General features: G+C 43.7%; 1 protein-coding gene across 3 annotated transcripts in view; it reads right to left on the reverse strand.

Moving 5' to 3' along the window:
• Positions 1-19,619: 19,619 nt before the first annotated feature.
• The window catches only part of FNIP1 (folliculin interacting protein 1), a 116,179-nt gene continuing 108,164 nt past the window's right edge, over positions 19,620-27,634 (reverse strand). For all 3 annotated transcript variants that reach the window (XM_088446000.1, XM_088445997.1, XM_088445999.1), the window contains one exon: positions 19,620-27,615. In XM_088446000.1, coding sequence (XP_088302126.1) covers positions 27,537-27,615 — 79 coding nt within the window. In that variant the 3' untranslated portion in view covers positions 19,620-27,536. The remainder of the gene's footprint in view (positions 27,616-27,634) is intronic.

The raw sequence follows: 27,634 nt of genomic DNA on the forward strand, positions 1-27,634 counted from the left end.
GCCAGAATATGCATTAACCCCCATGCACCAGCAGCTGTATAGTCAATGTATGTGATATTCCTTGCTGAGTACTACAAGTGCCAGAATCTGCATTAACCCCCATGCACCAGCAGCTGTATAGTCAATGTATGTGATATTCCTTGCCATCCTGCAAACCACAACTCCTAATCTATAGCTGCAGTAATGCAAAATTAGCTGGGTATTTAAATGATGTGTATAATTTTGTACATGTCTGTAATTGGTTTTGTTTAAATATATGGGAATCTTATGACTTGCTAGCAATAGTCATTACCTGTGTTTGGATGGGGATCACTGAAGCATAGTTTAATAGTGTCATACTGCCTGTTTTCTTAAACTTAGAGCAATGTATGTCCACTGATCAATTTGCATTTCAATCAACTGACCAATTGGCTCAGATGAGGCTAGTGTCTTAATCAGCCATACTATTTATGAACATTCAGTCCTAGGGCAGCTTGCTGAGGGTAGCAGCTTGATGTGGTTATGCATTAAATGGTTAAAATCAAGTGTGCTTTCTGAACAGTTAAAAAAGCAGTTGAAAAACATTGAACAACATCTAATACCAGGTAATTACAAACCCATTACTTAACAATTTTGAATGAACTAATATAAAAAACAGAATGTATCAAAAACTTCTAATTCTTATCTCACTACATGGAATCATCTCTAAGGCTACTATATCCTTTACTCTCCCTGCAGCTCATCCTTCTGTACATATTGCTGCCTCATTAATCCATTCTCCTCTTAGAAACACACATGAGCTTTTATCTTATCTACACACATTGACAATGACATCCACAACCTGTCGCCATAAACATCTATCATACAAATCCCGCCAATATATTTATATCTCTCTCCTTCTGCTTCTATTAGCTGGTGACATAGCACCAAATCCAGGTCCAACACACATGCCACACCCACAATGAGCTATAAATCCAGCTAACCTTATAAATATTGCATGCCTCCCCTCACCCTCCAAGTCACTAAAATGTGCCTTATGGAATGCACGCTCTGTCTGCAACAAACTAACATCCATCCATGACCTCTTTATTTCAACTAACCTCAACCTTCTGGCGATAACAGAAACATGGCTCACGCAATCAGACACTGTCTCCCCTGCTGCACTTTCATATGGTAACCTACACTTCTCACACACCTCCAGGCCTGGTAATTGTAAAGGAGGTGGGGTAGGACTATTACTCTCCCAATCTTTTACATACACAGTTCTCCCACAGGTACCTTCACTCACATTTACATCATTTGAAGTACATTGTATCAGGACTTTCACCCCTTTCTCTCTGCGAGTTGCTGTTATCTATCGCCCACCAGGGCCACCTCAACAATTTCTGGAACATTTTTCTGTTTGGCTCCCTCATTTCCTATCCTCTGACATCTCCACCATCATTATGGGTGATTTCAATATCCCCATTGACAGTCCACAATCTCCTCATGCCTCCAAACTACTCTCTTTAACCTCCTCTCTTGGCCTCTCCCAATGGACTGACTCCGCTACTCATAAGGAGGGCCACTGCCTTGATCTTGTATTCACCCGACTATGCTCAGTCTCTGATTTCACTAATGCTCTTCTCCCTCTCTCAGATCACAACCTTATCACCTGCACACTCTCCTCAATTACATCAACCTCAACGTCAGTGAAATCAACACCTCCTAAAACCCGCAGAAATATTAATGCTATTAACTTTCATCAACTATCTACCTCTCTACAACAACAACTCTCACCAATTTCTACATTCGCTTCTCCAGAGACTGCTGCATCACACTTAAACCAGATTCTAGAAAAAGCCCTTGATGAAGTAGCTCCAGCTACCCATCACACACCACGTAAACTTAGACGTCAACCGTGGCATTCTAACTTTACAAGGCATCTACAAAAACTCTCACGTAAAGTAGAACGTCAGTGGCGAAAGTCTCACACACCAAGTGACTTCCTCACATATAAGACTATCTACAACTCTTATCGTACTGCTCTGGACACTGCCAAACAAACATATTTCCAATCTCTTATCTCTGCTTAAGCCTCTAACCCAAGCGACTTTTTAATACATTTAAACTGCTTCTTACCCCTCCCTCACCCAAACCACCTGCTACTATCTGTGCACAAGATTTTGCTTCCTATTTTAGGGACAAGATTGATGAGATCCGAAATGAAATGGTATGCTCTTCCTCAGCTAGTGACCTGCTCAATTCGCTACCTGTATCCTCTGGCACATTCTCTTCATTTGACCTCACAAATGAAGATGAAGTATCTTCCCTCTTCTCATCCTCCTACTCTATTACTTCTTCTCTAGATCCTATACCCTCACAAATCAGTAAAGCTCTGTCTCCTGTGCTTATCCCAACCCTAACTAAAATCTGTAATCTCTCTCTCTCTACTGGCATCTTTCCATCACTGTTCAAGCATGCAGTGATTACTCCTATTCTGAAAAAACAAAACTCTGACCCCAACACTCTCTCAAATTACCGTCCTATCTCCCAGCTCCCATGCCCCTCCAAGCTACTTGAGAGACTTGTCTACACTCGCCTCACACACTTTCTTAACTCACACAACCTATTGGACCCACTTCAGTCTGGCTTCCGTTCCCAACACTCCACAGAGACAGCACTGACTAAGGTAGTAAATGATCTGGTCACTGCCAAGGCTAAAGGCCATTATTCACTCCTAATTCTTCTAGATCTCTCTTCTCATACAAACACTACAATCCCTGGGTTTTAAGAACACTGCTCTTTCTTGGTTCTCTTCCTACCTATCTGATCGCTCTTTCACTGTTCGTTTTTCTGATTCTGCCTCCTCTTCGCTACCTCTATCAGTTGGAGTACCTCAAGGCTCTGTGTTAGGGCCTCTGTTATTCTCAATCTATACCTCCTCTCTTGGCAAACTAATCAGCTCTTTTGGATTTCAGTACCATCTGTATGCGGATGATACTCAAATCTACCTATCTTCCCCAGATTTATCACCAACTGTACTAGTCCGTGTCACTGAATGTCTTTCTGCAATTTCATCTTGGATGTCATCTCGCCACCTGAAACTTAATATTTCTAAAACAGAATTAATTATATTTCCACCAGCCAACAACAGTTACCAACATGATCTCTCTATCACAGTTGATAAGTCGACAATCCACCCTGCCCCACAAGCTCGCTGCCTTGGTGTCATCCTTGACTCTGAACTGTCCTTTGTTCCCCACATTCAATCTGTCCCTAAATCATGTTACATACATCTAAAAAACATATCCAAAATTCGACCATATCTCACACAAGACACTGCAAAAACTCTAATTCATGCACTTATTATTTCCCGCCTTGACTATTGCAATAGTCTCCTTACTGGTCTTCCCAAAAACAGGCTATCGCCATTACAATCAATTATGAATGCAGCTGCAAGGCTTATCTTCCTTGCCAAACGTTCATCGTCTGCTGCCCCGCTCTGTCAGTCCCTCCATTGGTTGCTGGTTTTCTACCGTATTCAATACAAAATACTCTTACTTACACATAAGGCTATTAACCAAACCACACCAACATACATCTCTTCACTCATCTCAAAATATCACCCTACCCGACCTCTCCGCTCAGCACAAGATCTGCGTCTCTCATCCCCATGCATTACTTGCTCCCACTCACGGTTACAGGTCTTTCTTAGGGCTGCACCCACTCTATGGAATGCCTTACCATGCAAAATACGACTTTCCTCTAGTCTCCAATCCTTCAAGCGATCCCTGAAAACTCACCTCTTCAGGCAAGCTTATCAGATCCCAGAACCGCCCTCACAACCTTCATAGTTACCATATCTAATTACATCCCCTTTTACAGTCCACACATAACCTCACACATTGTCTTTCTCTCACATCCTCATGACATTTGGCCGACATTCCTGTGTGACTGGATCATGCAGCCAACCAAGAAACTGTGCATTGTGGCTGGACCAAGATGCAATATATAGCACCTATCCTTGTGTATCAATGCCTATTTCCCTATAGATTGTAAGCTTGCGAGCAGGGCCTTCCTACCTATATATCTGTCTGTTATTACCCAGTTTTGTTCTATCAATGTTGACAATTGTAAAGCGCAACGGAATATGCTGCACTATATAAGAAACTGTAAATAAATAAATAAATTACTGGTCCCAGCCCTGGTCTATAAATATGCATTACTGACCACAACCCAGTTACAGAGATATGAACTTCTGGTCCCAGCCTGGTTCCTGAGATATGCGTTGCTGGTCCCAGGCCGGTTCTTCAACTCTAAAGCTGGGCATCCACTATACAATTTTCTGTCAGATATCTGTCCAATCTGGCTGGTTGGAATGAAAACCTGGTAATGTACAGTATGGGAGCAAATGACAATTGTCCATTTGCTCACAAACACTGGGAAATAGCCAAAAATGGTTGCTCAAACAAATTGGTTAAAACATACAAATGTAACCAATTTGAAAAAAAAATTTGTCCATGGAGTCCCCTCTCACTGCAAGTGTTACGGCCTCTGAGATTTGCCTGCACGCCAATGCTCTTTCTTGTACAGGGCACCAAAATGTCTAGTTACGGCTCTGCATCATACTGTAGGTTTTTTTTTGTAAGGCTCCACAAAACGCCACAGCAGCGGGCATTCAGTTACAAATCCTGCAAATAGAATCGCACATAAAATAAGTTAGACACGTTTCATAGGAGGTGCTGATGAAAGACAAAGGTCAGATATGGTTCCGCTCATGATACCTCATCTATCAGGAGAGTGTAATACTGAAACAAGAGGAGCCAGTGGGACCCGGAGCTGGAGAGTGCTTGCAGGAATGAAAGTTGGGGAGAGTATGGTAAGATGAGGTTCTGAGTTACATAGGAGAGAATCATTGGAGAACTATTGTAGGCGAGAGTGAAATGTGGTTACCAGGAGGAGGAAAGGCCTATGTCACAGGCAGATTAAAGAGGGAGATAGGAAGTGCATTGCATGATGAAGTCAGAGGTGTATATGGGGAAGGAGTCAGCAAGGTTGAGAAGCTTGAATTGAATTCTGGAAAAGAGGAGCCAGTGTAGAGATTTTCAGACATATGCAGTGGATGTAGAGCAGCCAAAGGGAAAGATAAAGCTTTTAAAGCAGACAATTTGATGGGTTGCCTATAGCAGCCAATCAGATTCTGTCTATCATTTTCTAGAATGCAATAGAGAAAAAATAGGTTAATTTTGGTTGGTTGCTATGGGCAACACCTCCATTTTTTGTTTTTAGAAGCTTTAGTAAGTCTGCAGATTGTAGAGGGGAAAAACAGATGAGATGAGGAAAAGGTCATATAGATTTAAAACCCCTGTCTTATGCATGTGACATAGGGTGAAATAACAGTGGGTGCAGGTGGTGCCATTACCATGGGGGATGGACTGCCTCCAGAGCCGACTCCCCTGCACCCAGCTTACACACTACTGAGCACTGCTGGAAGAGATGATGACACTACGTCCCTGTGTTCCCACCAGGAAAAGAGTCCACCCCCCTTTATCAGTTTTTCAGCAAGAACCACTTTAAAGTAGGAGCCTGCTTTTGTAAATTGGGGGCACTGTGGAATAATGGGAACTGGGGGCATAATGGGAATTGCGCTCACTACAATGCGGCATAATATGAACTGGGTAGTAGCATAACGTACTTAGAGCCCTGTATGGCATAATGTGAACTGTGCACTCTGAACTGGGGGCACTACAATGCGGTATAATGTGAACTGGGGGCACTATGGGGCATAAAATAAACTAGGTCACTACTATGGGCATGGCCCAAGCAAGAGTGGTACAGCTGGTGTGGTTTCCCTGGGAGCAGAATGCCCATTCCCAGCTGTCACCCCGAAACAATCAGAGCCGCCCTCAGTGGGTCTTCCAGTGCTGATGATCACAGCTGTAAATCAGAGTTATACACACATAAGGGTAAGGGGGAGTGGAAGAAAGGTCGCACCAAGGACTGATGTTCAAAACAAAACATCATAAATTCTCAGATAACCCTTAAATTCCTATTGCTATTATAAATTAATGATCAGGTAAGGGGTGCTACTCAGGGACATTATACATTATTTCAAATAAGGAGAGAAGGAAAGAATCCCTATATGACTGCACTCATATAGGGATTCTTTCCTTCTCTCTCTTTTGAAATAATGTAAATCAGTTACTTGACAGTTGGTATCATTGGCACTGACAGTCAGAGCTGTATTAAGGAATGCTCAGGGTGCAAGATCAGAGGTCCCCTACCTCTTACACAGAGTTCACCTGGTGCATACGCCACTGCTGTGTTTCTGCCCCCACCCACCTTTTACTTCCCTTGTTCTTCACCTCTGCCTACTTCCTAATTAGCCAGGCCACTCAGTCAGTTAGCCCTCCAACCTGCCTTGACTTCCAATTTACAGACAGTCCACCACTGACTACATTTTGCCCTACGTGTTGTGTGTCTCTGCCCAGGTATATCTATACTTCATCTGCCCATGTGTGGTTATGTTCCCTTCTGCCCATGTGTGACTATGCTCCTCTCTGTCCATGTGTGTCTGCCCACCCACCCATGTGGTTTTGCCCACCACTTGCATCTGCACCTTTTTTGGTGCATGACTGCCCCTTTTCCCTGTATGATTCCACTCTACATGCACATGCAAGACTCTGACCACCTTGCCTGGGTACTCCTCTGTATATTTTGTGTATGCCTGTTTAGTGTTCACTCTAGGTCGAGCGGAGGGCAGGGTGCCGGACCAACAGGAAGGGCACTTCTGCGCTCGCCTGAAAAGGGGAGTGGTTAATGGAAAGGGGCCATGTTTTTGACGTGTCCCCTTTACGTCATTCTTGGGGGCGTGTCTGGTACTTACGGACATGACGTGCTGTCCCCAAGTGCCACGGTCACTGTGAATGGATGTCGGGCTCATGCGCCCGGCATCATTTCACCAGTGGTGACCGCTGCTCTGCCATTTTCCTCACCTGCGGGACACTGCAGTCCATGGGTGGACGACAGAATCCGCAGGCTGTTTCAGCAGGGCACCGCGCTGGAGGGCAGGGTGCTTTCTGCCCTTCAGAAATAAAGCAGGGCGCTGCGCCCCACTGAAACAGTCTAGCAGGAATGCTACCTGTTGCTTTCTTTCTCCCTCTTTGCATGTATGTCTTGCAATTCCCTTCTCTTATATGCTCCCAGACCACACTTTCTTCTTGTGCCACACCTTCTCCACACACGTCTTCCACCTCTCTCCTCTTGATACCTGTCCAACCTCGTCTCCTGGATGTGATAAAATATAATATTTTATATAGCGCTTTTCTTCTTCAGAGTCTAGAGGGCTCCACAGGTGAGGCAATGGAGTATAGGTGGTGGTTAGTAGGAATCAGTATGAAATTCCCGGCAGTGCCAGGCCGACAAAAGCACAGTTCCCAGCAGCGGAAGCTCGACAGCGCTGGAAATCCCAATCGTCGCTAAGGTAAGTATAAACTAACCTAACCCTCCTTAGGGGTGCCTAACCCTAACCTCCCACCCAAGTGCCTAACCCTAATCCCCCATCTAAGTGCCTAACCCTAACCCCCCCCTTCCCCACTGCCTAAACCTAAGTCCCCAGGGGGGTGCCTAACCGTAAGTCCCCAGGGGGGTGCCTAACCGTAAGTCCCCCCGGGGGCCCTAAACCTAACCCTCCCCCCCGGCTGTCCGCTCGCGGCACCTGGCATCCCTTCATTCGGGATGCCGGGCGCCTGTCTCCCAGCGTTGGGGAAATGTCAGGCGTCTACATCTAGATGCTCCGCATTTCACCCTCACTGGGATATGACAGTCGGGAAGCCGGCTGTCGGTATTAAGGCAGCCGGTTTCCTGATTGTATACCGGTTAGGAAGACTGGACACCAACAGTTAAAGCTTTTCTATCACAGGATGCTCCAGTCCTTCCCCCCCTATACCCCACCCACAGCCTGAGGCAATTCAGTTTTCATTGGTGTCTGGCAGGAGCTGGACACCGGTACGTTCGGGACTCTACTAGACTACCAGGGCATACAATTATACTAGTGCAGGGTATAACAGAGGTCAGGGATCTGGTGGTTGATGTCAGCATAGGGGAGCCCTCTCCCTGCGGTCCCTCCCCCAGCTCAGGGTGCCATTCCACTGCTGTCTTGGTGCCCCTGAGCTACTCCTTTACCCTCTGTCCCCTCAGAGACACACGGCAGACATTTTCTTCAGAGCAACCACAGGTCTCTGGGAACGCTGGGTCTAGTCTCCTAGGATCCAAGTCATACAGCGCTATTTCCTACCAGCCACTGCGATCTGTGTAGTTGAATTTAGTGCCCATTACAGTTATATTTTACACTCTGCATTGTATGTGACTTGTGCTGGAACTGCTGTCTGTTTTCTACTGTCAGCTTATACCCATCTCTTTCTCACACAATAACCCCGGGATCCTGGTGTGTAGGGGGTTTACTGTACTTCACATCTACTTGTATTTGTGAAGGCTGTCACATACTGTGTGTGTTGCCTGCTGCTCAGTGCCATATTGTGTTATACTCTCCTTGCATCTATGTCTGGCAAAGGCAAGGGTAACAAGCAGGCTGCTGCTGCTCCTATACTAGTCTCTTGCAGGTCTTCAGTAGGATTAACCCAGTAGGATTTAATTCAAGATGGTCTATGTGCACCTTGTTACACTGCCCCAGGCCAGTCATCCCCCTCACAGTCCACACAGTTCTCAGATTCTGAGGTATCATCTGGGGAGGCAGAAAACACAGTTCTCTCTCACTAAGGACCTCATTCAGAGTCGATCGCTTGCTGTAAGCGATCGCTCTGAATGAGGGCGGCCACTTACTATTTTAAGTGCCGCCTTCTGGTCGATCGCTAGACTGTGGGTTACCACCCACAGCTCTAGCGACCGACCAGGGTGATGGTCGCGATGGTCATCACCATCGCGACCATTGGGGCTTACAGCCAGACCCTAAGGTTGGGTCTGGGCTCTCGTAAGCCCCAGGGAACTTCCTGCTCTGTTTGAGCAGGAAATTCCCCACTGACATCATCAATGATGTCAGTGGGGCTGCCCCCAAATGGCAAGTTCCAACTGGAACGCCTCCATTTGGCCGGGCATGCCCCTGGCCCGCCCAGCAAACGGGGCGAGCTGTCGATGTTGAGTGACAGCTCACCCCGTCTGCTACGAGACCCCTACCGACAGAGCGCCCATCGCTAGCTGGGTCATGCGCATGCGCATGGAGCCGGCTCAGTCGTGCGCAAGCTCTGTGGGGACCAATCGACCGGGTTGCGAGCGCATCGGTGCTTGCGACCAGGTCTGAATGAGACCCTAAGTTCCCCTTGTGGGAGAAGGAGCTTCAGTCTAAATTGAATGTACCTGCACTAGTGAGGGCTGTCAAATTATTTTTTCAAATAGAAGATGCAGTGCCCATTCCTAAGGCAAAAGAGCCACTCTTTAAGAGACAAAGTGGTTTGGGTGGAATTTCCTAACTCTGATCAGCTTTCTGATCTCATGAGGCATGGAATACACCAAGTAAATAGTTCCAGCTAGCCAAAATGCCTGGTTTCTTTTTATCCTATTCCAGCAGCTGATTGCGCTAAATGGGAAGTTTCCCCAGCCGTGGATTCCCACGTGACATGTCCAGTTAAAAGCTCAACTTTACCTATCCCTACAGCATCCTCCTTAAAGGAGTCGATGGATAGAAGGATTGAAGCTTACCTCAAATATGTATATTCTCTTACAGGAGCTATTACTCGTCCAGCCATGGCTACTGCCTGGGTGGCCAAAGTCATAGAGAGCTCATTTCCCTCTGATGCTTCTCAGGAACAGCTGCCCTACATATTGCACATCAGGGATGCAGCCTCCTATTTAGGAGAGCGGCTTTCGATACTGGTCTCCTAGCTTCCAAGGCATCGGCTACTTCGGTAATAGCCCCCCGTATCATTTGGCTTTATTCATGGAAGGCTGACATGGACTCTAAGAAGGCCTTGGAATCACTGGCTTACACTGGGGAGATCCTGTTTTGCCTGGAGTTGGACAAGATTGTGGCTGCCTTGGCAGCTTCTAAGGCTGCTTTCCTGCCCTCAGCATCTACACCAAGGCCTCGGATGTCATCCTTTTGGGTCCTTTTGTCCCTAAGGAAAAGCTAAATGTCAATCCTTTCCACGGCAGTCAGCTTCCACAAAGGCCTCCAAGCCAAGAACCAAGCAGGCCTGGGCTACTAGACGTCCAGCGACCAAATCCGAGGACAAGCTTTTAGCCTGACAGGGCAGCCCTCCCCCTGGGGGATGCCAGGGTGGGAGGCAGACTTCTTCAGTTCACCCAGTTCTGGTGTCAGACCACCACAGATACTTTGGTACAAGAAGTAGTCTCTCACGGGTATGCCCTCTCATTCCTGAGACCCTCCCCAGCAGTTCTTTTACACAGGCTCTACATCAGACCCAAGCAAGTTCTGCTCCTCCAGAAGGCCATTCAGTCCTTGCTGCACTCAGGGGTGATAATTCCGGACCCTTTTCTTGGTTCAGAAGCCTAATGGGTCTCATTGGCCTATCCACAAACTTAAGTCTCTGAACAAGTTGATCAGAGTGCCCAGGTTTTGTATGGAAACCCTCTGCTCTATTGTCCTAGCTATGGAACCTAGTCTCTGGACATTCAGGCCGCTTACCTACATGTACCTATAGCGCCTTCTCATCCGGGATATTTCTGGTGTGCTGTCCTACAGCAACATTTCCAATTTCATGCACTGCCTTTTGGGCCTTCTACAGCTCCGCGGGTATTTACCAAGATCATGGCAGTTATGGTGGCCCACCTTTGTTGTCAGGGGGTCAGACTACTCCCATACTTGGACAATATTTTGCTGTTAGCACACTCTCCAGAGGTCCTTCACCACCATCTTCAGATAACCATGGCCTTTCTACAACAACACAGCTGGTTGATCAACTGTAAAAAGTCCTCCCAGACCCCTTCTGAAAGGATGGTATATCTGGGAGCCCTTCTGGATTCTCAAGTTCAGAAAATCTTCCTGACAGCAGACAAAATCTCTGCACTACAGTTATGAGTGCACAGGTAACTCCACAGTCGCAGAGTGTCAATTTACTTAGCAATGCAGACCTTGGGGTCCATGGTATCCACCTTTGACATGGTGGAGTTCGCTCAGTTCCACTCCAGGCCCATACAGCACCTAATCCTCTCCAGGTGGAATGGGCTGCCTCATCTGATTAGATCGCAGATGAAAGTCCTCTCTCCGGAGGATCATCTATCCCTCTCCTGGTGGTTAGATGTCCCGCCTAAACAAGTCACCCCTTCTGGATCCCAGATTGGGTGTAGTGCAGTGACCAGCCAGCACTCTTTCCAGGGTCGTTAGACTCCCACCGAGGGTGTCCTACCATTCAACGTCCTGGAGCCCCGAGCCATCTACAGAGCCCTCACTCTGGCTCAGGATATTCTGCAGGGCAGGCCAGTACAGGTACAGTCCAACAACGCCAAGGCAGTGGCCTACCTCAATCACCAGGGAGGCACTCACAGTCAGGCAGCAATGGCAGAATTACTCAGATGGTCGATGGTCTTGCAGATGAAACAATGCTGCATCTTAGGATGCGGTACTTGGATCTGCAATGCTGTTAGGAGGCGTCTGTCCTCCTCGGATGCTTCCTGCTCTATTAGCAATGTATTCACAACAAATTGTGACCATCTCTGAATCAGGCCCTCTGTCCTCTTATATTCAAAGCTAAAAAATTTGGACAGTGACTTCTAAATTGCGTTTCAACCTTACCAAGTCTGAAATGAGGGCACTTGATAAACTTAGCCAATATGATATAATAATTTGCCCTGCAGACAAGGGTGGAACCATTGTAGTGCAGTTTATCAATAAATACTGACAAGTAATCATTGACCAACTAAGTGATCAGTTGGAACCCTAGCTTCTTGCCCTTTTGGCTAAGATCAGGTGTAGTTGTATGCTGTGGGGCTTAAAGGTGCCCCTAGTAGACGATGGGCCGTCACCTTGTCCTCTGGCCAAGAGGTCGTCTGCCTGTAGCCTTAGGTGCTTTGTGCCATCTGAGCCAGAGGTGTCTGAAAAGACAATGGTGATGGAGCACACCTTTGCACTTAGGGCCTGATTCAGACTTGCTCACTAGCAACTGGCCACTAATTGAAGACAATGTTCGCTAATGTGGGCATGCGTGTAGTTCGCAGTGCGTTTGCGCAAACTAGTACGAGCAATTGGAATGTGCTCGCTCGCCCTGCCATGATAGCCTAGTGGAATGAGTGACAGGTGAGGCAGTTTGTGGGTGGTAACAGGGAGTGGAGTTGTGGACACAGGCATGCCAGAGTGTTTCAATGCAGTTTTAGAGGCATGCATAATTACCAGGCAGCATCATACTACATGTTACCTGGTTGATTTTTACACTGAACTGCTTGCAGTGCTTGTGGTAGGGTACAGTATCAGTTCTGATGGTTCCCGATGTACCGATGGTAGTATAAACTTCCTGGAGATGACGTACGCTACTGGGCAGCTAAAGACAGGCTGGTGGGCATCTGTAAACACAAAGTAATTGCTCGCCAAGACATAGTCGGCATGCTTATGCCTTGCCATGTGAGCGGCTGCCTTGATGTCACTTGGCTGAATTTCCATACACTGGGAGCGAGCGGCCGCATCTAGCGAGCGGGTCTGAATCAGGCCCTTAGTACGGCACTTTGCACTGAGCACTTCATTTTTCTTTTGCCCCAGCCTTCTGACCGGTGCAAGGACAATGGGCCTGATTCACTATGGAATGCAACTGCAAATGCAATAGCGATTACCCACGCAGTTCAACTGCAATAGTATGCTAATCCATTGCGACCGCAATGCCCTCGCAACATTACATAAGAATGCCCACTTTACTTACCACACATCCGTAATGTTTAGCAAGACTGCGAAACCATCAGTACAATCAAGTACCATCGCAGCCTCACGCGCACTTGCACAAGCCCTGACCTTACTTAGAAATTGCTAACTTCCACGCACGCTATCAGGCCTCAGGCTGCGTAGGCCATCGCAGTGGATAATTTATGCACGCCCCTGCAACGGCATTGAAACGCACTGATACGCCTGCATTTTACCCGACCACCCCCATTACCACCGACAAACAGCAATTCCTGTCAATCACTCTGCAATGGGTCTGCGTTGTCATTGCGATCGCAGTCCTGATCGCAATGGCTAGTTTGCGCATGCGCAGTATGCAACGATCAGCCGATTGTATGCGTAATGGCAGTTGCATATGGAAGTGAATCAGTCCCAATATAGACATTCCTGGCTGAAAGGCTGGGGATTATATGGCACAATTTATTTATTCCACCACCACTTTAATTGCACTTTCGGGTAATGGGTGTAGACCTTTTGGCCACCTTCTCCTGAAAGCATCTGAGGCTCTCTCCTTCTAAGAGGAGAGCTGAAGAATTTATTCCCCCATGGGGAAGCCTCAGCCAACCCTGGGGAAAAAGGGGTGGCCTCAAGTCTTATGACAAAGGGAAGTCTCAAGACCCTTGCCCCCTTCTGGCTCAAGGGAGGGTCAGCTTCAGCAAAAAGGGACCTGAAGGCTCCTTTTTCCTCTCAATAAGGCCTTTTGGCTCAGAGGGGATAGGGAGAAATGGGACACCTCTTCTTTTTTTTTTTGAAAAGGGTCTATACCTAAACCCCCAGCATAGTTTCTTCTTCAGGGTCCATAGGGATCCACAGGGATACCATGGGGATATTGTGGTTGGAGAGGTCCATGCACCAAAGTGTTAAAGCTTCAGCTCCCAGGATGCCTCAGGTCCTCCTCCATATATTCCCCACCCCTAGCCACAGGCATTCAGTTGTTAGTTTGGTGCGGCAGGATTAAGATGCACCTTTGTAACAGGACTGCTCAGGCAGTCCTAAGCTTTAATTTGTTTTATTTTATTTCTATGTTTTTGGATTAGCAGTACTAAGAGTCTGAGCTAAGATGCATATACGACGACTCGACTCCATCTACCTCCGCCAGGCCGCAACACCAGTAACAGGACTGGTGATTCTGGCGGGTCTCGGCTGAGCTTGCTAGCAGCGATGTTGGGACCCAGACGCACGGAGATGTCGGGTAAGGCAATTCCTCGCTTACGGGTAATCTCGCGCGCCAGTCCTTGCTTCCGGAGACGCACCGGAAGCCACTGCAGTCAGTGGTGCTCCCTGGAGTGAGAAACTAGTCCAATAAATATAGAATTCTTGCATAGGCAAGACAATAAGACTCCTTTCTGGGGCACTCTTTAGGTCACTATAGTGTGTGTATGTAGAGTAAAGTGAAAATAAACAATTTTTTATTTATATACTCTAAAATAAAATGCTAAATTATTTCATATGAAAAAATGACTGCATATTAATTTCATATATATAACAGTTTTTGCTCTAGAGCAAAAACTGTGATATATATGAAATTAATATGGTTATTTTTAGTGACATAAAGAGTGCCCCAGAAATGAGTCTTTGTGTCTTGCCTATGTAAGAAATTGTATATTTATTGGACTAGTTTCTGACTCCAGGGAGCACCACCAACATCTTGAATACATAGGGAGAGGCAGCTCCCCCATAATTTAAATTTATGGTTGGTTGAAAAATATATACTCTTCCCATGCAGAATCTTTTTCCCAATACCTTTTCCCCCTTTTTTGACATTGCCTATTCCGTCAGCATCTTCTCTGAAGGATTACAGAGATAGGAAAATTGAAGCATTGTCTTAAGGCAATATTTTCATCATCATCTGGAGCATTTACTCGTCCAGCTATGGCTGGAGCCTGGGTAGCTAAAGCTGTTGAAGAATTGATGGGTGCATTAGAAGACTCTCTACCAAATGCTATCAGAGAACAGATGATGTATATCTCCCATATACAGGAAGCGGCTTCCTATCTGGGAGGAGTTGTAGTAGATGCTGGAATTTTAGCTTCTAAAGCATCAGCAGCATCAGTAGTGGTGTGCAGGGCCCTTTGGTTAAAATCCTGGAAAGCTGACACAGGATCAAAGAAGGCTCTGGAAGTTTTACCTTTCTATGGAAAAGTACTTTTTGGAGAAGCGTTCTATAAAATAATAGCTACTCTGGCAGCTTCAAAGTCAGCAGGTCTGCCATCTACGGCAACAATAAAAAGTCTAGGCAGGTTTCTTTTTGGTCCTTCCATCTGCAGAGACGAGCAAGGCAACAGTCTTCCTCTAAACCATCTAGCTTTCGCAGGAATACAAGGTGACAAACTAAGAGGTCTGGACCGGCTAGACGTCCAACTTCTAAACCGGATGACAAACCTTTGACCTGATGGGGCGGGCCTCCTCCTGGGGGATCCCAGGGTGGGAAGCCGACTTCTTCAGTTTGCGGATTACTGGCATCAGACAACAACAGATGCCTGGGTCTGGGAAGTGGGCTCTCAGGGGTATGCCCTCACTTTCATACTTCTGAGGAGGCATCCTCAGAAGTTTTTTTTGCTCAGATCCTTCATCAGATGCGGTCAAGGCTTTGGCCCTTCAGGAAGCCATTCACTCCCTGCTGCAGGTGGGGGTAATAATCCTAGTTTCTGTGTCAAAACAAGGAAGGGGTTATTATTCCAATCTATTCTTGGTTCAGAAACCGAATGGGGCTCATCGCCCTATTCTGAATCTAAAAACCCTCAACCGGTTTATCCATGTACCCACATTTTGTATGGAAACTCTGGTCAATTATTTTTTTCAATGAAGCCTGGGGATTATATGGTTTCCCTGGACATTCAGGATGCATATCTGCATATTCCTATTATGCCATCCCACCAACAATTCTTAGTTTGCTGTCCTTCATCAACATTACAAATTTCAGGTACTACCCTTTGACCTATCTACGGCCCCCAGGGTATTTACCAAAATAATAGCGGTCATAACAGTCTCTCTCAAGCACCAGAGAGTCGGAATACTACCATATCTGGATGACCTTCTGATATTGGTAAAGACTCCGGTGGTTTTACAAAACCATCTTCAACTGACTATAGCCTGCTTACAAAAGCATGGCTGGGTCCTCAAATTGGAAGAAATCATTGCTTTCTCCAACACAGCAGATGTAACATCTGGGAGCTCTTCTGGATTCTCGGGCACAAAGGGTGTTTCTGCAAGAGAACAAGATTGCTGTTCTATCATTGCAAATATGCAATCTGCTACACAAGCGAAGGGTATCCATTCTGTTAGAAATGCAGGTCCTGGGATCAATGGTATCCACCTCCGACAAGGTGGGTCTGCTCCATTCCATTCCAGGCCTCTGCAAATTTTGATCCTCTCCTGATGGAAAGGACAGTGTCCTCTAATAAGGTCCCAGAGGATCCGTCTCACTCCAGAGGTTCGTCACTCCCTCCTGTGGTGGCTAAGAAAGGGTCATCTGAACAAAGGGTGCCCATTCTGGTTTCCAAATTGGGTGCTTCTCACCACGGACACCAGTCTTCGTGGATGGGGAGCAGGGACAGGTCATCACACCTTTCAGGGAAGATGGACAAATCAAGAAAGTCATCTGCCCATAAACATTCTGGAACTGCGAGCAGTATAGAAAGCACTTTTCAGGGCACAGGACCTGCTCCAGGGCAGGCTAGTCCGACAACGCGACTACTGTGGCCTACCTCAATCATCAGGGAGGCATGAGAAGTTATGCAGCCATGAAGGAAGTGACAAGGATTCTGACAGAACGTCATCTTCCGGCCATCTCTGCAATATTCATACCGGGAGTACTCACTTGGGAAGCAGACTTCCTAAGTTGCCAGAGTGGTCTCTCCATCTGGGAGTGCTTCAGTTTCTGGCAAACAAATGGGATCTACCAGAGAGATCTCATGGTATCACGTCACAACCACAAGGTCCCCAGGTACAGGTCCAGATCCAGAGACTCATCAACAGCCTTTGTTGGATGCACTGGAAGTAAGAGGGTACTTCAAGCTGGCGTAAATCTTTCCTCCAATTTCCCTCCTCCCAAGTTTCTCAGGAAATTCAAGCAGGAAGGCAGAACAGTAATACTGGTGGCTCCGGCTTGGCCCAGACGTCAGTGGTTCACTGACATACATAATCTATCCATAGACAGTAAATATCCTTTTCCTCTATAGCAGGATCTGCTAACATAGGCTCCCTGCTTTTAGCCCGAGCATGCACCTCGGGCTAAAAAATGTTATTAAATCAGTTGGGTAACTAGCTAATTTCTTGAATACAATGTGATCAATATAAGAATGGATTGCTAAGAAGAAATGATTCTAACATCATTGATAGTAAAAACCTTGAAGACACTGATACAGTATCATCCCATCACACATACATTAAACATGGTGCCAATAGGACCCATCAATCTCTGTTGCAAACCTATTACTGCCAAGGGGCGCTGCATCAGCCTGTTTTACAACTACTGAACATTTTGATCAACCCATGTATGGTTTCACAGCAAACATATTTATTTAAAAGACACCACAAATCGTTTATCCCTCTTGAATAACTTGGGGACACTTCTGCTTAACACAAATTTGTGTACAATGGATATAAAAAGTGTATTCATCTCAGTACCCCATGAACTGGGAATTTTCGCTATGATTAACTTTTTGGACACCACCACCATCTATAAAGGCTTAGAAACAAAGTTTGACCTCACACTTATTAAACTTAAGCTGGGTACACACTAGACAGACAATGGCCCTCATTCAGAGGCGGTCGCAAGAAGCGCTCTCTCTCTCAGAATGAGGGCGGCCGCTTAATTTTTGAAGTGCGGCCTCCTGGTCATTAGTTAAGCTGTGGGTTACCACCCACAGCTTAACGATCGACCAGGTTGATGGTCTCGATGGCGAACACCATCGCGACCATCGGGGTTTGCGACGAGACCTTAAGGTTGGGTCTCGGCAGCCGCAAGCCCCAGGGAGCTTCCTGCTCTGATCGAGCAGGAAGCTCCCCACTGACATCACTGATGATGTCAGTGTGGCCGCGCACAAAACGGTAGGCATTCCTTAAGGAACGACTCCGTTTTGGAAACCACCCCCCGGCCCGCCTACAAAACGGGGTGAGCTGTCGATAAACATCAACAGCCGCCCCTTTTGTAGAGTGCTCCGGAGCAAGAGAGTTTCTCTCTCGCTCCGGGGCTTGCGCACACACAGTGCGACTGCTGCACGTGTGCAGGGCTATCGACCCAGTTGCGAGTACATCGGTGCTTGAGACCGGGTCTGAATGAGACCAAATGTGTACACCCAGCGATGGCACTCTGCACAATCTGGTGTACGACTGCCCGGATTATTATATTCTACCACCGCATCCAGAAGCATGGTGTCGTTCCTCTAATCCTCAGGATTGGCCTGCACTGCAGGCCGACCTGAAGATGCGACTAATGAACACGTAGGAGCGTGCAGTACTGCGCACACACGGGATGGTTTGACATTCTGATTTGTCAGAAATTGGCAAATTGTCCAATACCAATGTTAGATGATGGTGAATAATGCCTACAATTGGCAGGCTGTGCAATCGGGTCAGATGTGATACTATCCTACACCAATATTTTTGTTTGAAGAAGAGAAAAAAAGTGCCAGAAGTAGCAATAACATCATCATGTATATAAGATATATCAGTGCCATGGAGTCACTAATAAAATGTACATACAAAACTGGTGCTTTTCAGAAATAGATTATCTAGATGTGACTATTAAATGTATTATTTTTAATGTGAGTAACAACATATAACATCATGTTTATTTCTTTTGAAGTTTTTCTGGATTTATCTCTCACTGGGCAGAAAGACCTTATATGAAGAGATCACTAAATGTGTAAATCTGGTATGCAGGCATGCATTTGGTGGTGGCTCACACAGGTAATACAGTATATTGCATATTTTTGCATTTTACTTTTTATTCGCTCACATTTCTCCTGATTGGACAAATGGAGAAGAACCATAGGGGGAGCTTTGTTGTTTTTGGTTGACTATATCTGTAAATACTGTCCGGGATCTTTTATCCTTTTTACGTCCCAAAGGTAAACGTACATATCTAGATATTTTACACCTACATGTGAACACACCTATTTCACACTTTGAAAGAAAAAAGTGACTGAAGTATCAGGTAAAATGACAGCATTACAAAACAAATATAACTGTTCACTTTAAAACTATTCCCTTATTATATAAATAAACCAGCTGGTGTGGGCATGGCTTCTCAATGACACTTTCTGACTGGTGATTTTAGTGGTTTTGTCGTGCATTTTTGAACAGCTCGTTAGAAATTGGTAAGCAACGCTTGGTTGGCATCAGTAATGCTGGGAACACACTGACAAATGATCGGCCAATTTATCTGGTGCCCGTCGTCCAGTGTGTATACATATCGCGCCAGCTGTGCTGCACAGCCGATGGCAGATATATCTGTCCATCGGCAAGTGTGTACGTGTGATCAGCTGAACTCTCGTAGACATGCAGCGACAGCCACAGGGAAGATGATGGTCGTTCAGTGTATATGAACCACCATCATCTACAGATATATCTGTAGATCACTGGATCTGCAGATATATCTGATAGGTGTGTACCCACCTTTAGTTTAAATGTACATCACATCAGCCAGTATAAACAATTAAGCTCACTTAATATTGCATTTCACATTAGTTTTTAAAATGAATTATCACAATTTTTGTGCATAAAAACACAACAGCACAAATATTGACAAGACCATATTTATTGCACAAAAGTTCCCCATAAAATTGGGTAAGTTAATATAATACAGTGCATATTATGGAAAAATATTTACAAATACAGGAAGACTGCCCTTTACATTATACACAATTCATCTAAATAATTTATGTAAGCCAACATAAAATACCACTGTTTTACACACACACACACATACACACAGGATGAGCTGATGTTCGCTGGCATGGATTTAAGACATTAACAAAAAAAATTAAACTACCAAGATTTTGGTCAAGTGTAAGGAGGCCTGTAAAAGTATGTATACAAAATTAGCATGGATACTAAAATTCGCTCCTAAACACATTATGCTTATACATATACCCATGTGAAAATTATTCAGAATTAATATCAATTGTATTTCATTAATTTATACCAATTGTATAGAGATTTATTAAAAATGTAAGTGGAAAGCCCTTTTCAGCAGACAAGAAGTCGTTAAGGGATATGCACCAACAATGGTCAGCAGTAACAGATGCAAAAATTATCTGCAGTATTAATTATACATTTTTTTTAACCAGATATTTATAGCTGTAGAAAAAGACAAATACGAGTTAGAAAATGTTCTGAATTTCGGTCTGCATTTGCTCTTCAAATCATATATTAAATCCAGAACAAATAGTATTTAAGTGTACCATTCAAGTTTAAACAAAAGCTATTTCTACAATTGCATGCATTACACAAAGGTCATATGTAAACTTACCTCTACATGCATGGGAATAGCACATATTATAAGCTCATTTGTACTCTAATTGTCTAATTACCACCTCTGTTTATTTTGCTGGTATATTTAACAAGAGTAATTACATCTTAAAATTTGTGTTTCAGTACAAAGTAACCAAAACATAATTGCGTGCATTCAATATTAACAATTAGCAAATGTTTTGTTTTCTAAGGGGTAGGGAGTGGGAGCGCATGGGGATTTTGTTACGTTTAACAACTGCCTGTAGGATGCAACTAGATTTAAAAGGGACGTCTTTAATAATGTTAGTTTTATGCTGTACCAAAAATAAGTTTTTGTTTTTTTTAATAATATAGTTTGGCAACTTAACTAATATTTTCTTTTAAATCCTTTAACATGAGTGGCAAAATTCTATAATCTGTTTTTTTTTTGTTTGTTTTTTAACATTGCAAAGTTCCATTTGATACAAGTGTCATTGTGTAGCTTTTATTTAATATAATCACAAATGTCAAATGCAATAACGTTATGTAAAGTATTTTACATTGTTTAAATTTTTTTTTTATAAAAAATAAGATTACAGACTTTGTTTAAGTTATCTGTTATGCATTAAAATAGTTTAATTTTCATCCCACACACATTATGGTAATCACACTGTCCATTTCTGGTCTCCTGATAAGGTGGTAACAGAAAAACACAATATATGAAAGCAGTCAACCATAGATAATCTTGACTGTACATTTGTTTATTATTTTGTATAGGTGACAAGTAAGATTTAATTGCTGCTACAAGTGATGGCAGTTTTGCAAATTCCAACAGAAACACACAGCTATATAGGGCAATTAAAAAGGTAACCGCATACACACAACTATGTAAAGTACAAAGCTACAAATATAAAATACAGGAGCAACATTGCCATGGTTACAGTGGAATGCCCTGCTTCCAGATAACTGCGAGATATTGCATTTGCCTGTGGTAGATGAAGCTGTCCAAGATTATTGCATCATTTCAAGTTAGGTTAAATAAAACTATAAATTGCTTACTATGACAAATTACAACAGATAAGACTGCGCTGTCGTCTCACCAAAAAATATCTCAAAAGTATAAACTCATGATAAATATAGGTACATTTAAAAAAAAGAATATATTTCATATAAAAAAAAAAAAAATGAATATGTACAGGTTGAGTGTCCCATATCCAAAATGCTAGGAACCAGGGGTATTGTTGGTATCAGAATATTCCATATTTTGGGAAATTTGCATACCATAATTAGATCTTGGGAATGGGACCCAAATCTAAACACAGAATGCATTTGTTTTATATACTCCTTATACACGCAGCTGCAGATATTTTTATACAATATTTTCAATAATTTTGTGGCTCTTTGGCTCAAACAAAATGTGTACATACATGAAATTCATTTATGTTTCGTATACACCTTATACACAAAGCCTGAAGTTAATTTTATACTTTTTATTTTTTATAATATTGTGCCTTAAACAAAGTTTGTGTACATTGAACCATCATAAAGCAAAGGTTTCACTATCTCAGTCATGCTAAAAACAAATCTGTATTTTGGAATATTCCGTATTTCGGAATATCTGGATATGGGAGACCCAACCCGTATGAACAAAATGGGCAAAAATACATATGAAAGTCAAACAAACAAAAACATCTCAATAGACATGAAAACTTGTATATGAAGAGCTTGTAAAAAATAAATTATATTGCAGTTTGAGAAAACTGTGGGTGTTCAGATGATAAGCTTCAGGTCATTATATTCCTGGTAAACTAGGACCCTCGTGTGCAAACCGTAAATAGCATAGGCTCCATCCAATCCTCTTAATATGAGGAACACTTTTCAAAAGAATAGTGTCAGCAGCATGATAAGTGGATAATCTGTTTACTCTGGTGCAGACAATCTTAGTACTGAATTTTTTACTAGCTCTTCATATACAAGTTTTCTTGTCTATTGAGAGATTTTTATTGGTTTGAATTTCATATGTATATTTGTCCATTTTGTGCATACATATAGGGCCGTATTAATTTAGGCTGCGAAAAGCCGTTATCGCTGATGTCATTTTCGCCATTTTTACTTTTCCCCATATTCAATTTCAAAAACTTTTTGCAGGTGCAAAAAGTCTTTGTAAAGAAACGGGGATAACTTTTCACCATAGAATAGGTGGCGATAAAAAGTGCAGAATTGGGGTTTTGGGGTGCAGACTTAAAAAAAAAAAAAAAAAAAATACCCCGCACTCCTTAGAATGTCCCCTAATAGTAATCTGTGTCAAAAAAAAAAGTAAAGTTCAATAGGACATCCCAAAAAAAGTGGTTTCATTTTGGGAGTAAAAAAAAAAAAAGTTGGGGGACAAACTTAAAAACTAGTGAAATAGACTCAGGGAGGGGAGGGGGGGTCCCCAAGTATGCAGCACGTGGTTTTTTGGTTTCTGCAGGTGGATTTTGAAGCATTTTAAAAGTTCACTTTAGGGACTTAAAAATATGCTTGCACCCATTTTCATGTACCCTAATTTGATGGGAATAGTTATTTTTCAATAGTTATTCTTCACCACTTTGTTAAAGACGCATTAAAGCTCCCTGCTGACACCATTTAAAAACCCTAAATACCTTAAGCAGGGCTTTTCGGGGGTACCCATAGTTATTGCCCCCATGTTAGTACATCTTTTGGGGGGGTGACAGGATGATTTCCCCAAAAAGTGACAGGACTTTTCGCTACTTACCTTTCCGCCGGGTTCCGGTTTCGCCGATTCCCAATTGAATATGGAAATACGCAGGCACGTGCCCGCTACTTTATCCCCAGGAAAACCTGCGATGACGGCGAAAAGTTCGGCCTCTGACATTTCACTTCTAATTGAATATGGCCCATAATTTTTATGAGATGCTTTTATTAAATTGACCTATATTTATCATGAGCTTATACTTTTGAGATATATTTGGTGAGACAGTGTAGTCTTGTTTGTTGTACTTATACTAAGCAGCTTCCATAACATGTCCCAAAGAAAAAAATAATTGCCTCTTTGTTGCCATGCTCTTGAAATGCTTATTACCAACCTCAGAGAAGCAGATGGCTGTCTGTACAAACCTATAGAGATGGTGAACACCATTCAGATTTATATCACAGAAGAGGGGATAAATGTGGTGGAGAGGAACACATTATCTGATGTAATTGCTGGCTTACTCCAAAACTAATATCACTGCTGATTCCACCAAAGCAAATAGGGCTCCCTTCTCAAAATGACAAGCTCATCTTCCTTAAGGTGCATACACAGTCAGCTTTAGCAGGACTATATAAACGATAACGTTTATCATCCATTATTTAGCCCCTTCCAACCCCCAAACGATGGACGATGCGCGGGCACGGATGGTCGATAACTACCATTGCTCGTGCATGCAGTCCAGCCTGGTCGATAACTACCAGGTTACTATAGGAACTCGCGATCGTTGATCACGTGTCGTTTGGGGGTTGGTGCTGTGCTGGATGTTCGATAACGATCATCCAGCACATGCAGGACGATCAGACAACGTTATCTTTATCGTTGTGTGATCTGACAGTGTGTATGCACCATTTGAGGGAGCAGTGTAACTGGCCACACATAATGCAGGTGCATTACACATGGTGCAGAGAGGAAGCACTGCCATAGCACTTCATTAGAAACTATACAGAGAGCTGAAGCCGGCAACATGGGAGTTTCTTGGAGAGAGGAGAGGGAAGGATCATAGGTTTTATGGATTTCAAAATTAATTGCATGATATTTTTGGTTACTTTTTTAATTTCCCTTCCAAGCTGTTAGACTGCAGACTATACAAAAATATATTTTGCAAATGACTTAACCATCCAGTAGATTTTATTCTTCTTACAAATTACTGTATAAACACGATAAAAAATTAAATGATCAAAAAATATATATATTTTTACAGGCATGGTATCCTCAAAAGAGGAGTTTGCGTAACATGTACAGATGTGCCCACATACATCTAGCCTCCTTGCTCGTTAAACACCCTTCTAGCTGTGCCATGTCGTGGTGTGACTCTGTAGCGCCGAGCGTCTTTTCGTGCGACTTTTTACCTTCAAATCTGTCCTATTCACACAGTGGTGCGAATAGAATGCACAAGCAGCTTTTGCTGATTGAAATGATAGGTGGTGTGCCTATATTCTGTGTGTGACTGCAGGTGTATCTGCATGCAAAACGCTACATTACAGGTACAATGCTGTGCAAATAAGATACATTTGAATGTAAAAAGTTGCACTAAAAGACGCCTGGCACTACAGAGTCGCACGGCGCTCACACATTATGTGTAACACGACTTGTAGCGCACAGAGGATAGATGTGGACACATCTGTAATACAAATTTTTATATACAAGATTTGCTCCTACTCTATATTATTTGATTGGAGAGATGTAATGTGCTGGCTTGTAGTCTGCAGATGTCATTTTAGAAAGAATTTAGCCCTATTGCTCGTGGGGCACAGAGTGCCTGTTTTACACCACCCCAAGATGCATCTCTGCCCAGCATATGTCCGTTCAATGTGAATCAACTGCAATCGAAGAAAGTGTCTAGAATAGGGGTATTCAACATGCATCCCTGCTGTGGAACTATACATCCCAGCATGCCCTGCCACAGTTTTAGCATGTCCTAATAGAAAAACTATGGGAGGACATGCTGAGATGTGTAGTTCCCACAGCAGCTGGAGGACCTCATGATGAATACCCCTGGCCTAGACCTTTTATAGATTAGCATTAGGTTAGAATTAATCAACGTTATGTATTAACTCACATGACCACTAAGGGATAGCAGAAAAATAGTCATCCCCCTAAAGCCGGTAACAGAATTCCTACAGGAAAAAACTAATTCTTAAAATATAAATGTTGATTAGGAGCTATTTTATAAATTTTACAATCGGTTTTGTTATCGTCTGGAGAAAAATACCTATTATAAGTCATGCATTAATTCATTCATAGATGGAAAACAGTCATTTCTGAATGACTACACAGCGCCACCTCTGACGCGCTCAGAACAGCAATGTAAGATAGTGGTCAGCAATCGCCCTTTAGGGTTCTCAAAAAGTGAGGTTTAGCCCAAATGGTTCCAACACACTGCAATGAAGTTTGTATGTGCTTTCTTTTTATGTGCCCATCATAAATAACATAATTAACTCCTGTCCCTAACAAAAATAGTGGTCATAGTTTATTTCTGTAAGTGACCAGGTTTCTGAAGATTTCCATATGTAAGTAATGTTAAAAAATATACCTAGAAAAATATTGTTACCATTTTTAAAATTACTCAATTGTTAACTAAGGGCCATAATGACCTTTTCAATATGAGAATAATATATACTCATACACATGGCAGCGTATCTATACACAGCACTGTATGGACGAATAATTGTGCATCAACTCTGCGGAGGAAAATATAATATGATTTAAAAAAAAAATAATAATCCCCTTGATCCTATCCAACTGCAGTAGTGTTAAAATGAACACATGCCTTCACACACAGATAAACATATTGTGGACTGAACCAATATCTGAGAATAAGTGCCTCCACCCTCAATGGGATCATCCGTTCACAGAATGCATTCTCATGGGAACGGTTCCTCTGATTTGTGTAAAAGACGGGGGCACTTGAAGGTGAGGTAGTATAGAATGCAGAACTCAATCCACAGGTAACAGTGGTGTCTAATGGGTGCTTTCCATCCCCAGCGCACAACTGCCCAGATTCCTGATACACTACTACACTCTATGAACACTGGGCCTGATTCAGACCCGGACGTTATGCTGCGCTTGCTCACATTAAGCGATTTTACGCAATCTGCGCATGAGTCGCAATGCGTGTGTGCGAACCAGTCATTGCGATGGGAGAGTGCTCGTCCGTAGCCCGCAGTCGGGCCGCTATTTTGAGTGACAGATAGTGCCGATTGTGGGTGGTAACAGGGGAAGGTGCTTGTAAACGGGGGTGTGGATGTGCAAACGCAGGCGTGCCCGACCGTCAGAACGGCGTTTAATGGGTGTGCATAGCAAAGTAGCGTCATTACACACGTAACTGGGCTGTATTTTAGCTTGAACTGCTCGCAATGTTGTGGTGGGAAAAGGCAACCACAAGCGCTGCAAGCAGCTCCGATGGCTCTCGATGTTCCCGATTAATCCTACAACTGCCGGAGATGACGTGTATTGCGAGTGGCAAAGGGGCGTCTTATACAGGTGCGAGCGCATAGTGTGGCTGCTCGCTATTACTTAGTGGGCGGCTTTACGCGACCACATGATTTAAATAGCCGGCCCCTTAGTGCGAGCACGATTTAAATAGCCGGCCCCTTAGTGCGAGCACATGATTTAAATAGCCGGCCCCTTAGTGCGAGCACATGATTTAAATAGCCGGCCCCTTTTAGCCAGCGAGCGGCCGCAAATAGCATCCGGGTCTGTTCAGGCCCACTGTCTGCAGGATTAGGCCTTGACTCTGCCTGCAATGTACAGGCATAAAGTGAACATTAATGATAAACTATTAGACGTTATTTGCGGGGCACAGAGAGTGCCTGTTTCAAACCAGCTCAAGATTCATCTCAGCCCAGTATGTGTCTGTCCAATCTGAATCTACTGCAATCAAAGAAAAGAGTATCAGATTTCAAATAGCTCAATTATATAGTTACAACGTTTTGAAACAAGCTTGTAGTACTCACTAACATGTGAAAGGTTAAAAAGTAAAATCTGGAACTATCCAAACTTTATTCTGGTAATATTGGGATAACTTCTGGTGAAGACATCCTTTTTTACATGACCAAGTCTACCAGCAAGGAAAGATGTGTAATGATGTGTGGTTTTCACCGTGTACAAAGCAAACACTTAAAGCCATCCTCAACATTTGTTCATTGCTGCTTCACATATTTACAAAATCATTTTATAATGTTCTTACAAGGACCCACAGTCTTCAGTAATGAGAAAAGTCTGATCCTGTGATGGGAACTTGCGATTGTGTTACTCTTAGAAATGAGTATACTTTACTTTTCATTATTCAACCTTTACAGTTCTGTTTCTTCATTACAACTCCCAAGTATTTAGGTGGGCAGAATCTCCTGTGATTATCTTCATGGAAATCCAATCGGATTCTGCACAGCTCATAGTGTCTGCTTGGCTGCTATTACAAAATACTGGAAGTAAGACAGTGTCCTCCTATTGCTTTTCCAGATATAGAGTTAAGTTCGTGTATTCCCTTTACAGAAGGATCTGTGCAACGTATGGAGAGTGGGTACTGGCAACAGCAGCAAGCAAAGGAAGATCACTAGATTCGATTCTGCAAAGGAAAACAAAAA

This window comes from Taudactylus pleione, unplaced genomic scaffold (genome assembly GCF_031769625.1).
Source record: "Taudactylus pleione unplaced genomic scaffold, aTauple2 ptg000392l, whole genome shotgun sequence".
Taxonomy (NCBI): domain Eukaryota; kingdom Metazoa; phylum Chordata; class Amphibia; order Anura; family Myobatrachidae; genus Taudactylus; species Taudactylus pleione.